Below are 17,411 nucleotides of genomic sequence, written 5' to 3'. Positions count from 1 at the left end.
ATCGTCTTTTTCTTAGATACAAATGAAAGCCTTAAAAAAAAAATCTCATGTACTTTGCTATTATTGCCTGACAACTGCTAAATTGTATACAAAAATGTGTGAATAACTCCAGCCATTTGCACACTTTTCCTTCCAAGACAGAGTCTCACCACCCAGGTGTGCAACTTTCAAAAAGCATTTCCAGAACATGCAGCACTTTTGCTCAACATCAGGAGCAAAGTAAAATACAGAGCCTGTGATAATGGCAAGAAAGGATCCTAATCAATACTAGTCGAAGGAGGACAGAAATGAGAAAAAAAGAACAGTTCTAGACACTATTACAGGCTCAGAAAGGGAAAGGCAGCAGTGGTTACTCCTGTGGGAAACAGGCGATGTCCTTTCCTGAGAGTTGCCATCCCTTTGACACTTCTTTCCTGTTGCTGTAAGCTTGGTGCTCCCAGCACAGCAATCAGTTATAAATCTGGGCCTTGTACAGACACTTTTCATTAGCAACAGCCCAGACAGACCCAAGCACCTCGCCAACACTAACAACCAGGTTTACCATTTAGCAGCTGCACAGGGTGCCAGCAGTTTTAACATTTTGCTCTGGCTGTTGCAAATTACCACGTTTGTAGTTTTTAAAACCTAGAGGGACAACGTTTCTATCAAACCACAGCAGGTCACTGCACGGACTATTGAAATGGGACCCAAAGCTGACAATACAGCTGAGAAAATGATCTGAAGTGAGCAAAAGCAATAGATAGCTCTAATTGTTATGGGGCTTTGTGTTTTTTTTTTTTTTTTTTTTTTAATTTGGTTTGTCTTTCTTTTTTTGGAGACATGTCGTGTTTTTTGGAGAGGCTAATTGGAGAAATGCTACTGTAACAAGATTTATTCTTCTCTCATACATGAATACAATGACTCGAGGCTCCTAAACTGATAGGAGATTAGAGAAAAAGCCAGCAGCAGTTCTAACTAACTGCACCATTAACACAAAGCTCAAACCCATGTTATTCCCTTGATACAGCCTTATTTGCCTGAGCACTCTTTGTAAATGTCAGTCCTGTCATCATCATTGTACTAATATATCACAGGTCACAAGACCTACCTTTCTTTGCTCATTTTTAATCCTTCAGCAGACAAAACCATCAGAGCACCACGCATGGACAGCCATAAAAGAACACTTCTCTTGTTGTCACTCTTTTTCATAGATGAATATAGGACAAAAATTGCTACTGATAAAAACACTACTGAGGAAATGCCTACTGAGCACTTGATCCCATTGAATCTCTTCCACTCCCTCAATTTTGAAGGGAATTTCTGCAATCATCTCTGGTTTTTGATTTTAGCCTCTGATGCTTCTTCCTGGATGTACATCATAGTAGACCAGCTTTTGCATTTGTGCTGTGAACTGCTTCCTTTAAAGCAGCCATCTATCAAGATCCTACTCCTAACCACAAAACATTTTAAGCTAAAAAAAAAAATCCCTTTCCCCTTCCTCCCCATCTTCAAACTAGAGCTCAGTAAAACAATTTCCCACCAGAAATAAATTATCACTGTTTTTCCATGCCATCCAGGAATACCCCAAAGCACCCACAATCCCCTTGACAAGTCAGATGCACCAAGTGAAGGTAATTCCAAGGAGAAGATCTGCCTTGGTACAACATGGATTCAGCTACGAACCCAAAACAGACATATTAATTTAGGGAAATGCTTGGCTTAAAATATTAAAAGCTGTTCTCAATATCTTTACTAGTAAATGCCTGATCTGCTGTTCCACTGTATCCAGAGAATAAGGATACATTTGAAGATGATGAGAATAGAATACAGTACAGAAAATGTAAAAATTTTACAATTTAATAATAATGTAATCAGAAAACAGTGAGCTTAAAAATACCGAAATAAGGTGTTTCAAGATAAAAGCTTCTCATTTGTGTATCTGCAGGGTTACACTGACAGTAGCTTTAAACAGGCAACTTAGTATATAACATTCATAAAAATCACCATTAAAATTAACTGGCTTAAAACCCAGAAGAATGAGAAAATGGAAACATTTCACATTCTGAGAGATTCTCACTTCTCTGTATGAAAATTCCAATTGTTTCTATAGAAGCCTGAACTAGTTCAAAGGAATGGGAAAAACAGTTATTGTTTCCCTTTAGCCCCAAATATTCCAAAATGATCCTCTATTATTCTCAGTCTACAAAGTGGGAAAAAGTACTCCCTGGCTCTTGTCTTCACTCATTCTTTTCCACATTTAAGAATTTAATTTCATTTAATATCTGTTTGAACAGAAGCCTGTCCTTATGTTTACTATTTTCTTCCTGGCCATTACCTCTCCTGTGTTTGCCACATCTTTTTCTGTGGTGGATGGTTGGCATCACTGCACATTATTCAGAGGGGGAATGCACTGCTCATGCACACAGTGGCATAGCAGCATTCTCTGGTTTGCTGTTTGACACTTCTCAAATGGCTTTTTAATAGTCCTCCTAACCAATAACATTTTCATAAAACTATTTATTCTAACTCTGAGATTGCTCTCCTATGGTAATAGAGCTAATCAGAACCCATCACTGTCCAGATATATTTAAGATTGCTTCTCCTGACATATATAAAAATATATATTTATGTTGAATTTCACCTGCTCTTTTATCCGTGGGTTCCAGTTATGAGGTACTTGTTGAGCTATATAGGTTATCTTTCATTTAAATATCTTGAATAAATCAGTAAATATAATTTGGAATTGCACTAAAATTTAGTCTCATTTACAGAAAATATTACATCTGCCATTTTTTAGCTCTGCTCTAGAAGAACATCGACGCTTGTTGTTGGGACACCATGTTCCTTCAGCTTTTATTTCCTTGCCCTGCTTTGGAAAATCATCTGACCCCAAAATTATCAAATTTTAGGAAGAATTCAAACACAAGCAACAAAAGCAACATAATGTTCTAAGTGAATTTGTTGATGAATTTTAACTGACTACAGACATCTTCTAGAATGTTAGTATCATCCTCTTTAATCCCCAGTCAAAGACTAAGTGATACCAATGTAGTTAAGTTTCTCCCACGCCTGCACTGAGATCTGAGTGCACATCAAACCAAACTAAGGAGATGCAAGGACTGGTGCTGACTTTCAGCGTGTTACAACCTTCTGTCAGTTCTGAAAACACAATTTGCAGCCTAAGTCTCAATTCCAGTTAATATTTGCACATCACAGTAAGAGCAGTTGTTCTGATACCTCCTAAGGACGTGTAAATTTTAGACAAGGAGAAAAATTTATGACAGAATATGTTGATTTATATATAGAAAAAAGTAGTTTAAGGGTGACACCAATTTGGGCAGTTTAGTAAGCAAGATTTAAGAATAATACTGATTTAGAATAAAATTAATTACGTTTAGTACTATTTGAAATGAATTACAGGAAAGATTTTTAAGAAAATGCTTGAGTATTTGTTCCCACAGTATAGAACCAAAAAAAAATCCACATGTATTATTTTTTAAAAATAAGTTCTGAATTCTTTCTGAGGTCCCCATCATCGCCCCATCTCCCTTTCTTTTTCTATTGTGCAAAGAAGAATAAAACAGAATAGCAATTTTATTAAACAATGAGACTACGAAATGAGCCATGGCAATTGGGCATTTTTATTCTTGGGGAGAGATGAGTTAGAAACCACTTTCAACACAGCAAGGAAAAAAAACAACTTATGAGAGAGACAGAAAAAAAATTAAGAAGAAGGAAAAAATGCAAATTTATTACCATTTCTCAGGCTCATGAAATAGGACACCAAAATGAAAAGAGAGCTGTTCTTCCCCTTCAATGTGCTCCTATTGTTTTGCTTAAATCTGGCCCTCAATGTTTTCTACTCTCAGGAGAGACCTCCTCATAGGAACCACACCATGTTGTCAACAGATACATTAATCTCTCTGACAGCTTTTAGGAAAGCAGTTTGAACTCCCATACTAATCTTGGGGAAAAAAGCCTATGCAGAAAACATCCAGTGGTTAAGGCTGTTGGCACACATTCAGCTGCGCAGTCCTCACTGTACTCAGTTTCTGGCATATCATGAAGGGTACCAACCCTTCCCTTTGCCAAACAGGAAAGAGCACAAATAGCAGGTTTCATCTTCCACTGACACATCATGTTTCGGCAGAAAAGACTGGGTGAAAGTGTGTCTGGGGAATAATATTCCTGATGGATCACCAAAAAATGTTAGGATGCAGGGAGTCTTCTTTCCTCTATTAAAAACTCTCAGGCCATATAATGGCTTTCTCTCGCTACAAATCTCAATTTGCAGTTAAGGGAAATACTGGGGTAACTGGGAGACTGCCTAAAGCTAGCTGTAAATAGTGACTTCCACAAAATTTTTCCAGCTGTCTGTTCAAAACTGCAGAGCTGTCCAATTTTTACTTTACATAAGAAGACAAAGTCAAATAGTTCATCTTTTTTAAAGATGTGAAAGCAATGAATTCATCTAACATGAACATAATAAATGTATGGTAAACTAAACAAAGCCACAAAGTGAAAACTGATAGAGCAGATGGCTAAATGTCTATCCAGGGAAATGCTTCTCCATTACAATTGCCAGGGCCCTTCAAACTTCTTTTCTGCAAATGTTATGGTAACAAGTATTCTGAATGGAGCACTCTCTTCTGGTCAGACACAAGAGAAGACAGTTTCTTAACAATGGATTTAATGCCACAAACATCAATTATGTAGAATGACAGACCCTGTCTCTACAAGAACTGCCATATCAAATTAAAAGCAAGCTCATGTATTTATTCTGATACTCTATTTTAGACACAGAAAAAAGCTGCACCTTCTTTCTACAATTCATTTTTGAGACAAATAGTTCTCCATGTTCAAAAGCGTAGATTTCTTTTGCTGGTGCTTCAGCATGCAATATTTCACACATGAACAAAAATCAAGTTTAGATCTTGCAAATCATCATCAGAAAAATGGCTTCAACAAAACTGGAGACACGACTGTCCCCACAGTCTGCTTGTGGATCACAGCTCACATTCTAAGAATGTTAATCCACCAAAGCTCAACAAATCCAAGAAAACTAAGAAATAAGAGAGGTAAATATAAACTTTTTTAATAGTCACCCCCTACTACCATATACTTTGTATGCATTTGTTTGGAGAAATAGGTATCAGATTTCTATAAGGAGAAGTTGGAAACTGGCACTGGAAACAGACCTAGGGAAATATTCCTAAGTTTTAACGTGTATGAAAGCTTGTCTTGATGAGCTTCCTCTAAGTAAATGGAGAATTATTGTTGTCTTGCAGAGATAAAAAGGACCTCATCTGAGCAGAATGCTGTGGGGTTTCTTGTTTGTCAAGATACTTTTCTTACCTTGTTGAGCTTACTTTCTGGCAATCTGTTAATAAATCTTCATGCCCTTCTTTGAAATACACATTGTACTTTATCATTTCATTACAGAAAAGAGGAGAAACTTTTATTTGTATGACAGAAGCTCATTTTTATGTGTTCTACTGTCTTGCTGGGATGGAAATCCAACAGTGCAACTTTCACACAAAAATATAATGTCACAATAGTGACATTAGTCACAATAGCTATTTCATATTATGCACTGATTTCTAGCACTGTGCAGTATTCCTCCACTGTCCAATGAACTTTTCAGCCCTGTTTCTGTCTGGCTGAATGATAAATTGATTAAGGCACTAACTCTGTGAGAACGTCTAAGCCTTTCTTCAGTTAAAGAGCATTACAAATGAAGAATAACTGAGTCTTGTCTATATTTATTGTATTATTTTACACACATATAATGAAGTGAAGCTGTCTATTCATCATTCATGCATGATCTATGCTGCAAAAGTAGATGTATCCAGAAGGGCTTATTTATGATTTTTAATTCCTAAAAAGGGCTACAATTCAAATTAATTCTTCCGCGCCTCCCCTCAAGAAACCTCCCCTCACGCTAAGTGATGAAATGTGTTAGCTGAAAGGTCATCATTTTTGGAATTTCTCCCAGACATCTAGGAAAGATAAGATAAAGATCTCTTGACAGAGGGCTATGACATGATCAGAACAAGAGCTAGCTTTTCTCAAAGCATCTGCCAGGGTTAAATATGTGCCCGTTTCTACACTAACAGCAACACACTGTGCTGAAAATAACAACCCACCAAATTCATACAGAATGAAAAGTTTGTGAACACTGTATTTTCTGTAACGTATTGTAAAATGGAAATGAAAATTCCTACTGGAATATTACATCACTAATGAATCATGATGCATACTGGTGTCTCTACTACATGTGTATATCCTGTTTTGTAATGAAAAGCCAGCTGCCACAGAATCTCTGAGAGAAAGAGCTGGAGGGTAAGTTGATCCCAAAACTACCTATTGGCTACCACTGCCCAAATAAAATAGGCTGAAAAATTTGCATACAATTATTTCAGTTACATTTTTATGAGGTATAACTGATCTTTAGAGCCTGTATTTGTTCATACTTGCTGCATTTTCACTAACAAAAGTCCCACATAACACTGAGAAGCAGACAGGAAAACACTGATTCACATTACCTCAGAACCACGTTTACCTAAATTATTGACAACATGTAACAATAATAAGTTTCATCCTGTTTGGTAACTGACAAGAAAAACTCATCCTTTCAAAAAATACTAAAAAAGTTCTTTTAAAATTAATTGCAAAGTGAATTGGTATTCTTTCAGCAATTGGTGCCACGAGCTCTGTCCTGGAGGACAGGATGAGGATGACCTAGACCTGAATGCAGCCTTAAGTGAAATTACAGCCACTTGCGCAAGCGCTGATGGCACCCGGTCAGGCCCAAGGCTGGGCAGCACAGGGAATTACCCAGGGACAGGGAGGCCAAAACCTCTCCATGATCTAATTAATGTCTAAAAAGGACTGGGAGAGGAAGAGAGAGGAAAAGAACGTTTCAATCTGAGTAATTCCCAAAGGTGCATCTGAGCTCAGTAAGCAGATACAAGTTTGATACGTCGGACTGTTCTCTGGAACAAACCCTGCAGACACAAGATGGCTTTATAAAACAGATTTCTGCCAGGCTGAAATGGAGCAGTTGACAGTTTTCTGGGCTGTAACATGTTCAGATGTACACTCCACTCATCTGGCAGGCAAGGCTGGAATCTGATATGGCAGTGGTATATATGGAAGAGAAATTAGCCAGGAACTCCACACTTGAAAGTCACTTATCTCAGGAAAACACCTAACATATTTAACTAGCATAACCAATTTGCTTCAAATCTGATGAAAGTTTTCAAAAAGTTCTTGAACTTTAAGCTTGGAAAGGTCTACTTTAACCATTTATTCAGAAATTTTGTACTCACTGTCCAAAAGCAAATTCAGAGATTAATTAGGAAAACATAATCTTGCTTTACTAATAGCCAAAAGAGAACACAACATAATTTTCATTATGGCATAGTATTACTGCCAAGAGATGAGATGAAAAAACTTCATCCACCCCACCTTCAAGATCCAATCACAGCATATCAAGAGGAAAATCTTCAGTAATTCAAGCTCAGATGTACTGGGCTCCACTTGGGTTGTCAGGTTTTTGAGTGTTGGCACTGACTGTGTGCACATGCAGTGGTGCCTCATGACAAACAGTTAACCACAACAGACTACTTCAGCTGGAAGCTACTCCAGCAACCACCCAGCCCAACCTCCTGGCCAACTCGGGGCTGGCAAAAGTTAAAGCATGTTGTCAGGGCATTGTCCAAATGCCTCTAATACACTTGGCAGCCCTGGGGCATTGTGGCTGATATTTAATGAATTTAGAAGATTTGTTTGATGAGAAGGTGTTTGCTTATCTATCCATTTAATTGAGCTTTGCCTGGATCACAGTAATAACATTACTGAACATAAAGCTGCATAGTTGTTTATATTAAAAGTAGAGCTCTTTCCACTGGAAGGATAGGTTTCTCCAATATGATAAAAGAAATACACTATCACAAGAAACAAACAGCATGTACTTGCATCTACAATGCATGGATTAGGAATAAGCATTAAATTATCTAGATTTGGGTGTGGAAAAAGAAAAAAAACAACTAGTAAGTTTATTTGCTTTCTGCAGTTGCTCATTAAAGCACTCAAACACATCTTACACATCATGTGGACATATAGCTTATCAGCAGCAATTAGAGACTGATGGATACCTGCTGCAACACAGATTCAATAGTACACAAACCCACAGCACGGATATTCTGAAAGTTCTGCAAAAACTTCAGAAGATGCTAGACTGATGAAACAAGAAAATATGCATACTTCTTTTCAGAAGCCAGCTTGAAGTATTCATTCAAATATAATGAAATTACAGTAAATGTTACCTTTCTGTGACTAAACAGCATATCAATTATTTTTCACAATAGCCAAGCTTTAGTCACTTCAATCAAAAATGTTCTACTCCAACCCAACAGTTTGTTTGTTTCTTTATCCTGCTTATAGACCAGACGCTCTTCAGCCTCTCAGATCTCTGGAGAGTTGTGGTTTAAGGGAACCCAGGAGGAAAAGACAAATTTGGAAAGCCATTTATCCATCTCACTAGAATTGAGACATTATGGTTTTCGTTCTTCCCCCACTCCCAAAAATACCAAATTTCCATCACCAGAGCTCTGTGAATAAACGAACATTTTGTTACTGGACTCAGGAAGAAAGAAACCACAGGCCTGTTAGGGACAGAGAGGAGAGCAGGGCACTGTGTGCTTGGGAGCGTGTTTATTTGACTGGATTGCAGATGGTCAACCGAAGAACATGCAGATCATATATTTTTAAGCATTTCATAATGTCTTATTATTAATTCCAGCCAAAACCACCAAGACCAAAATTATCTGAAATTGGTGCTTGTGTGTCCTGACCCCAAAGCCAACAATGGTTGCATTAAAAAAAAAGTTAAATATCTACAGTCCTCTCAGGTTTAATTTTTTTTTTAATCAATTACAAGGCAGTGCCCTTTAAGAGTCTAGAGAGAAGACAGGTCTCCACAGCTAACAAACTGAAATGTGGTCCTGGGTAAATTTTACTTCCAGGAAACCAAAATGTTGCAGTCCTTGAGAGAGGGAGGCTATAAGCAGAGGGCTCTTCTAAAGGAAGGAGCTTTTATTGAACCTGTCACTTGTCATTAAACACTCCATATTTTACCTTAACCTGATATTTTCATTAGAGCATACAGACCTTTTTCATCTGTGAATAAAAGCATTCCCTTCAGCCTTGTGCTGAATATGGGGAAAGGCTCTCTAAAATTGAGCCCACCCAAACAGGACAATTATGTTCAGAAAAGCAGGAAAAGCACGAGGGAAAATCAAGTAACTAATACCATGATAACTTGCACACTTCAGTGTTGACTATCACATCACACTTCAATCTTAAATTATTTAATGCATTTAATAATGTCTATTTTTAACATCAGAAAAACTTGCATATAATTATATAGAGAGCACAGACACCAGTGCAGAATAAAACATAACATAAGCAAACTGCAAAAAAGTATTTTTTGCTTTATCTGTACTGCTCTACAGAGATCTCTAGCTGGAAAACCTGAAAGGGAAAAGGTAAAGATATCCATGCTATTCATATTTTTAAATCTATGATCTCTCAACTGCTTGAAACACTTTATAAGTAAAGAATTGGATACGAAATTGCAAGGGAAACTATACATTCTTAGAGAACTCAGATATAAAGCAGCACCATTTTTTCCACCACTTTTTTCTGAGCAAAAGCTGCCTCACTGCTACCACCAAAGCTGTACCATCTCCTTGATGTACCAGAATCTGGTGTTATATAGTTTTAGCAGAACTTAAAGTTCTCAGTAACTGAGATATCACTCTCTGTTCATTGATATGTAGTACAAACATTTTACATAATACACTGTTTCTTAAAAAAAAAAAAAATTGTTTCAGTACGCAAATAGAAGCTGAGAGAAAACAAACAACTATCAGGCTTTTTTCAGTGTATTACATATGTGAAGAAGACAGAAAAATGAAAAGGGAAAGAATAATTAGGGGAGGGAGAGAACCAGAAAAGGAAGCCATCCCTTGTAAAATCTAGAAGTGCTACATAAAAACAAAGATTATGGTCTGATGGAATGGTGTCATTCAATAAATACACCACCCACGTAATTGCAAGGCAAATGTGAAGCACCAGCTGTCTTTTCAGACTTGAAATATAGATTTACTCAAATGCAGATTAGAAATCTAACCAAATATTGTAGTAGTTTTAGGGATTTTTAAAGACATTTCACTAATACCAGGAGGACTGTGTTATTTAAACATAGCTGCCACATAACGAGAGCCTTGTGAATTGCCATAGCATTACAGCCACAAAACCCATTAGCAGATGTAGAAATCCCACATTCCCGCCTTTTATAAAGGTCTGCAGTTACAAAATCATTTTCATACACTTGGAACTTAACTACTTCATAGCCCAGTACCTACAGGACTGGAGTTGATGGAGAAAACCACAAAATGGTGCATCTGAGAGCATTCCATGGACACATGTTTCTGTGGTTCTTTCAAAGTTTTAGCTGAAAACATCCCCCCAGCATCCCACAGAACCAAGTAAAGGAGTATCTGTTTGAAATAAGGAAAGGATTTATCTTTACTAGAGAACTCTTAGGATGTATTCTGTGTCTTCACTGTAGATGTATTAGGATATGTGGCTGATAAAAAGAAACGGGATATAACCTAGGATAACAAAGGAAGACAAAGAAAGGCTTGCTCTTTAAAGATTTACAAAATGAAAGATTACAGGGTAGGGCACAGTTTCCATATTTATTTTCACTCACCAAAAGGAAGTTATTTTTGTAAATTAAAGAAAAAATAGACAGTCAAAATGTCTATTATCTCCACACTTAGCATCATGGTATCTTTGCTGTACTCCATGCCAGTAGTTTAATATTTTTATGACAGCAATTGAAAACTTACCGTTTGATAAACCTCCTGCAGCACACTGAGAAATATTTGACTTGCTTTTATACCAATGACTTTCTTGTGCCTGGGCAGATTTGAGGTAACTAGATAACTCTGTGGGGCAGCAGCATGATCATTTCAGAAATAAAGCCGACTGACCAGAATGCACACCAAGAATTCATGAGCTGAACAAAGCTGACTACACATAGAAAACATGGTCCTCCAGTTACCCCACAATAACTCCAGCTTTCTCTAAGAATACTTACTTGGTTATCTTTCATTTACTGAAGAAAAGACATCAGTATAAGGTAAAACCAGCTGGGATAATATACAAAACAGCTAAAGAAGAAGTCTGTTAGAAGAGCAGAGTAGAAAGAAATGTCACACCCAATCTCAATATGGAATTGATATAATTATTTCAACGATGCACTTCATAACCAAGTTGACAGTTAAAAGTACAAAATTGAGTAAGATATGAAGGCAATTGAGAGAGGCTGCTTTCTTTGAAATGCTGTAGGATAGATGTGTCCTTTTAAACAATCAGGAACAAAGTTTTTAGGTAACAGCTGTGAAAACAGATCAGGAGGTAGAGCGGGGAGCCAGGCAGTTCAGCCTGGCTCATTATCCCAACTGCATTAATTCAATTCCCATGTTACCTGAAGCTGTTGGGAGCTGTCGTTAAGGTTGTCCTCTCGTCTCCTGGCCTCCTCCAGCATCTGTGCACTCTTCTTTTTCTCCACTTGTTCTTTGTGCTTCAGATTTGCTACTTTCTTATTTTGATCTTTAACTTGCCTGCAAAAGAGAGGAGCACTCAGAGCGTGGTCCGGAGCCGCTTCCATCAGCCCAGCTGAGCAGCTGGGCCAGGGAACTGTGGCACCATCAAGGGCCACCACTTCCTTTGTACAAGGTCACTAGCACCAAACTCATCCTCAAGCATTACCCTCCACTGTTAATTCAGCCAAAAGAAGGCTTCATTTTGCTCATTGCTATTAACCTAACCTAGAAAATTTCTGAAACAAAAGCATTATTTATTATTTGGTATAAACTATTAATCAAAAGACGTACCTGTCCTCTTCTGACTTTGGGGAAGAAAACTCTTCTCTGTTCACACACACACACATACATATAAAACCACAGGAACCTAATCCCCCATTTTGCTTTGGGTACCACTTTATCTAATGTGAGGAAAACAGGAGGAGCAAAAGGAAAACTACTGAAGCATGACTTGAATATAGAGGATTATGTACAGGAATTAGGCAATCTGTTCCCAGAAGCAAAACAATTTCTTTTCAAACTTAAGATCTACCTGTTTTCTTGACATTTTGAGGGATTTCCTATCCTTTCTTTTTACACAAACAAGACACAACAAATAAGAACAAACTATTTGAGAAAGCGTGCATCATTTCCTTTTCACTTGCATTTATGGACTATTTTTGAAGATCCTGGCAGCTACCATTGCCTGCAGACAGAGTTTGGCCTTTCAGGGCATTAAGACACATGGAGTATTGAATCTAATTACAGACCCTTTAATCTCAGCCTCCTGACCACAGAGAACTTAAGTTTAAACTTTTAGTCCAATCAAAACAAAACAGCCTCGCTTTGCTTCCTCAGCCCTTTTCTCCATAATTATATCTGGAATTTGGATTTTGGAATAAAAGACAGATTCTTTGGTTGCAAGATTTCCCCAAACATCATGCAAGTAGTAGAGACGGCTCTTTAATTTTCTGTTTAGAAAACAGAATTATATACCAGCTTCAGATCTGGTATGTTATCCACACAGACAGGGAAGAATGTTTCTTCTCTATTTCAGAAATACTTTTAGAACAGATCACAAACAACCCTTCTTTAATATTTTCTTCAGAACTCATAACAAAAGTATGATCAAGAACATATCTCTTCGTGATATATTTATGTTCAAATTATTTGGCATATGACCAGTCAGTGTTTTGAGTTCCTCCAAACACACACAGGTTCAACTCTAAGCTCTGCTTTTTTCCAATGTAAGCCAACTGAGGCTGGGAAAATCGTGAAGACAACAAATTTTCTTTGGTGCTAAAGCAAACTCTTAGGGCGAAAAAGTGTTGATGGCCTCTGGAGACCAATAAAAAAATGAAAGTTCTTTTTTGATGATGTTAAAAAATTATTGGCATACTTAACTACCCTTTCCAAGAGTTACAGCTGATTTGAGTCAGGATGCTTTTTAAACACAACCAGTGTAATTGTTGAGTTATTCTAACCCAGTGCTGCACACTGGCAATGGGCACATTGCCCAGTTTGAAAGCAGACTTGCTCAGTGATTAAACAACTTATTGGAAATATTATGCTGGCACCAACTCAGCTTGTACAATATACAGTTCTATCTGTCCAATAAAATAAACACAGAAAGTACAGCTAAGTCGATACAGAAAATGAAAATATGTCAGCCCAAAACATTCAATTCCATATGAGAATTTTTACTCAACTTTTAAATTAAAATTAGAGGAATTAAGTATTTTTTTATAACTTTGCAAAGTTAGAGTCACACATGGGAAACTGATCTTTATGACTATAACCAACTACTTAGATAAGAGACAACAATATTAATAAAGCCCTAACCCTCTTCAAAATATGTTTGAAATAGCTAATCTCCTACATGGTCCAAAATGGTTTCAAACAAAATATGTATTTCAAAGAAATGGGTAATTATAAGGATATGTACTACTGACATCCCCCTTCTCAGGTGTGAACCAAAATTAATGACATTCCAGTATATTAGGTAGATGTTTTGAGACAAAGACAAGCTTCACTAAAGTTAAGTCTTGAAATTACCTAGTGCTTGTCATACTGAGATCAATCTTCATAAAATCTTCTACTAGACCATGTTGCTCAAAGCTCCATTTAACCTGGCTTTGAATCATGTACAAGACACAACTATCTCTCTGTATCTCTGACGTCAAAAAGGAACAAAAGTTGAGCTAAAAACTTTTCAAAATATACAGGTATCTGTGGCAGTAACTAGAATTTCCGCAACAGTTTAATTGTATAAATCTGAGAAGGTTACATGAAACCCCAAATGTATAAACCCCAAAAGGCTTGGAGTCATTTGATACGTGAACACACATTTCATCTCAATGCCCATGGTACCGAGTCAAAATTCTCACTTTTACAATACCTCATGCAGATAATCATTCAAAAGGTTCAGCACATACAAGTCCACAGCCCTTTGACGTTTGCACCATGGAAGTTCTGTGAAGCTCTGAAGACTTCATACTCTGGTTCTGTAAAGAATGCTCTTCCTTCTCTGCCAGATAACTTTCAGTCTTCAAAGCCAGTCAGAGAACCATCTTTTTATATATCCAAACAATCTTTTAAAATATTTAAATACATACTCATATTTTTAATATCAAGAGACCTCAAAAGCTTGCTTATTAGGTATCACCCCATTCACTGCTCAATAAGACAGTTTTGTTGCTATTTTAAACACTGCAGTACTACTGATGATTGTTATAGAACAAATTCATCTTCACCCCACCACTGAACAACGTGCGGAATTGGACCACATACTGAACTGGAACAATAAAATAAAATACAGAAAGTGCGTGACTTAAGTGAGCATGCTGCAACTGGGACATTTTATGAGGAGACAGTCAAGAGGAAATTTTTTCATACTATATGTACACAAGGAAGCTTATTAGGAAAAAAGAAACAAACAAACAAAGCTCTGCAACTCCCTCAGTTTGAGAGCTTCATTTTGTAAGCTTAATGTTCTTTTAACTCTTTTGAATGAATCGCACATATATAGAGCACATATCTTATCAAAGGGACAGCAAAAAGTTTAAAAAAAATCCTTAATCTCTACAAGTATTTTTATTAAAACTGAAAAAACTTGCATGACATTAAAGACAGTTAAAAGAGAATGACTTATGTACAATGATGGCAAGACCTTAGAGGCTTATGAATGTTTTCTAGGAAGCACTACTGTCTGCACGTACAGCAACAGCAAACAGCCATTTGCAATGTGCATGTGGGCTTCTCAGCATAAAATAAAGAGTTAATGAACTTCTGAAAGATACCGTGTATTAAATATTACCATAAATACACATTCCTGCAGAAAATCTTTGCAATACGGGACTACAAAAGAGAGAAACAACTCTGGTGATTCTAATCAAAGCGAGAGAGCCAGGTCACGTTCGCTGAGATAAAGCTCTGAAGAAGATACCAACTGGAACCAACAGAAACAACAAAACTAACAAAAGCAAAAGTACCTCACCTCAGAAGATGTTTATTCTCAGAGTCACCTCAAGTCAAATAATAAGAGCATTATAGTCATATAGAAAAGAACAAAAATCTAATGAGAATGTTTATGTTGAATTATAATGAAGAATCCCATTCATTTTGGAAATAACAATTTCTTTTGCACTTTTAATAATAATTTTAAGATAACTATCTTTTTTTGAGAGTCCAGCTCCTAAAACATTTGCCCTCGAAAGTGAAAACTCTTTTCCATTATTTTGAATTTTTCTCCATTTCACAGTATGTCACACCAGGCACTGTTACAGACTAATGTATTAGATAAAAGGAAGTAGAATAAAATTCAGGCTTCTGATTTAAAAATATAAACCCCAAAGTCTTTCAACTGAAGACAGGCCAAGATTTTCAGAATAAAATATTTCACATCCTTTGATTTTGGGTGCCCAATTTAGTCCACGTGCCTGATGAAAAAAACCCCTAAGATTTCCTAATCTGGACACTGAAACCAACTGTTCCTATCTATGGCTTTACTCTTTCTTTACTGAAACAAAGCTGCACCACATTAAAAAAGCCACACCTTTCCACTTCTCTGTGAAATTCTTGAATTTCCAATGAGGAAATATAGCCCAACACCATGTGGAATAAATTAAAACAACCACAATAAGCAATAAAAAATTTAAAATGAGAAGATCTCACATTTTAAAATTATTTCAAAACAGGAAGACAAATATAAATTATAAAAGATCAGCGGAGCATCAGGCATTCCTGAAAAGTGGCAAGGCACTTTGTTACTCATCAGTCATTGGGAAGACCTTTCCTCACTAAGAAGACCAACTGCTACATGGGCCCTTTTATTTATTAAGGCTTCTATGAAATTGTTTTTTTCGGCACTAATCAATATTTTTTTTCATTTTGGCTCTGATCTAGTTATCTTTTACTGCAATGCACACCAGCATACATACAGCTGCTAATTCTCTCCTCATGTGGATTTTCATGCTCGGCATTAATAATGTAAGCTGTTATCTGCATCTGGTTATCTTTCCTGACATAATTTCAGACGTTATTCTTGTAAAACAGAAGTTGATAAAATGTTAACTGAAAACAGGAATAAGTTAATTTGAATTTTAATATTATATTGTAACATACTTTTCCTTCACTTCATTTACGTGGCTAACACACAACAGTGTTTTCAGAACAATCCAGGTTAAGCAAACATTTAGAATGTTTTTGAACCACCACGAAAGCTTCCCTCTAATATAAAGTGTACACACACATGCTGTATTTCACACAATGACTCACACACCAGGAACAAACCTGCAGATCTTTTGCACTGCTATAGAAACAGCTTGTTTTACTCATCTGACTTAGGCACTCAGAAATATTTCTATCTGTCAGCCATGTCAGAAGGATTGCTGAGCTTGAGCCTTCATTGTTGCAGCATTACCACCACCCACAGGACACTCCACTGTTGCTGCAGCTACTAATCCTGATGGACAGATGAACTTCAGATGCTTTAAAGAACACTTTGCTCCTCAAAACGACTTAAATTGATAAAATAGTCAACATGACCAAAAAAGCCTACACAGAAAACTAGATGCAATGACCTCATATGTTATTTAGTTTTGCATTGCCAAAGTACCTTGTATTATGAAATATTAGGCTCTACAATACATAGTGTGGAATTACAGAATATTTCAAGTTGGCAGAAACACATAAGGATCATCGAGTCCAACTCCCTGCTTGTTGCATGACTACCTAAACCTAAACCATTTCACTGAGGGCACTGTCAAACACTGCTTGAACTCTGTCAGGCTTGGAGCTGTGACCACTTCTCTGCCCCAGTGCCCTCATGGTGAGGAGTCTGCTCCTAATGTCCAGCCTGAAGTTCCTCTTCAGCAAGTTCTTTCCTTTTCCTTGCGTACCATCACTGGTTCCAGAGATGGATCAGCACCTACCCCTCTCCACTGCCCTCCTTGAGGATGGTGCTATCATTGCCTAAGATCTCCAAGCACTTTGTAGTCCTTAGAGACACAGAGAAGTGTCCAAATGACAATATTTACCCAAAAATATCTTTTGTCACTGCTCTGTTTTTCAGGTCTGCCCCCCCAAAATATTTTAGCTGGACATATCCTTAACCATAACTTCTGAATTTAAAAGATCATGAATACAGTGATATAGCTGAGTTGTTTGGGTTTTCTTGCTTTGTTTTGTGGGTTTTTTTGTAGTCTTGGTACACAAAGAAAAATATTTACATTCTGGGGCATACAGCAGAGGGAAAACAAGGAAAAACTCTTC

The 17,411-nt window shown here is 37.0% G+C and overlaps 1 protein-coding gene across 12 annotated transcripts in view; it reads right to left on the bottom strand.

Annotated features, from left to right (window-relative positions):
• Nucleotides 1-17,411, bottom strand: part of ERC1 (ELKS/RAB6-interacting/CAST family member 1) — a 278,983-nt gene that overhangs the window by 120,629 nt on the left and 140,943 nt on the right. For all 12 annotated transcript variants that reach the window (XM_068191757.1, XM_068191762.1, XM_068191759.1 and 9 more), the window contains one exon: nucleotides 11,543-11,678. In XM_068191757.1, the coding sequence (XP_068047858.1) occupies nucleotides 11,543-11,678 (136 nt within the window). The remainder of the gene's footprint in view (nucleotides 1-11,542; nucleotides 11,679-17,411) is intronic.

The sequence above is a fragment of the Anomalospiza imberbis genome, chromosome 5 (assembly GCF_031753505.1).
Source record: "Anomalospiza imberbis isolate Cuckoo-Finch-1a 21T00152 chromosome 5, ASM3175350v1, whole genome shotgun sequence".
Classification (NCBI taxonomy): domain Eukaryota; kingdom Metazoa; phylum Chordata; class Aves; order Passeriformes; family Viduidae; genus Anomalospiza; species Anomalospiza imberbis.
Note: the sequence above shows the minus strand (reverse complement) of the source record. Positions and strands in the feature narration are given on the sequence as shown.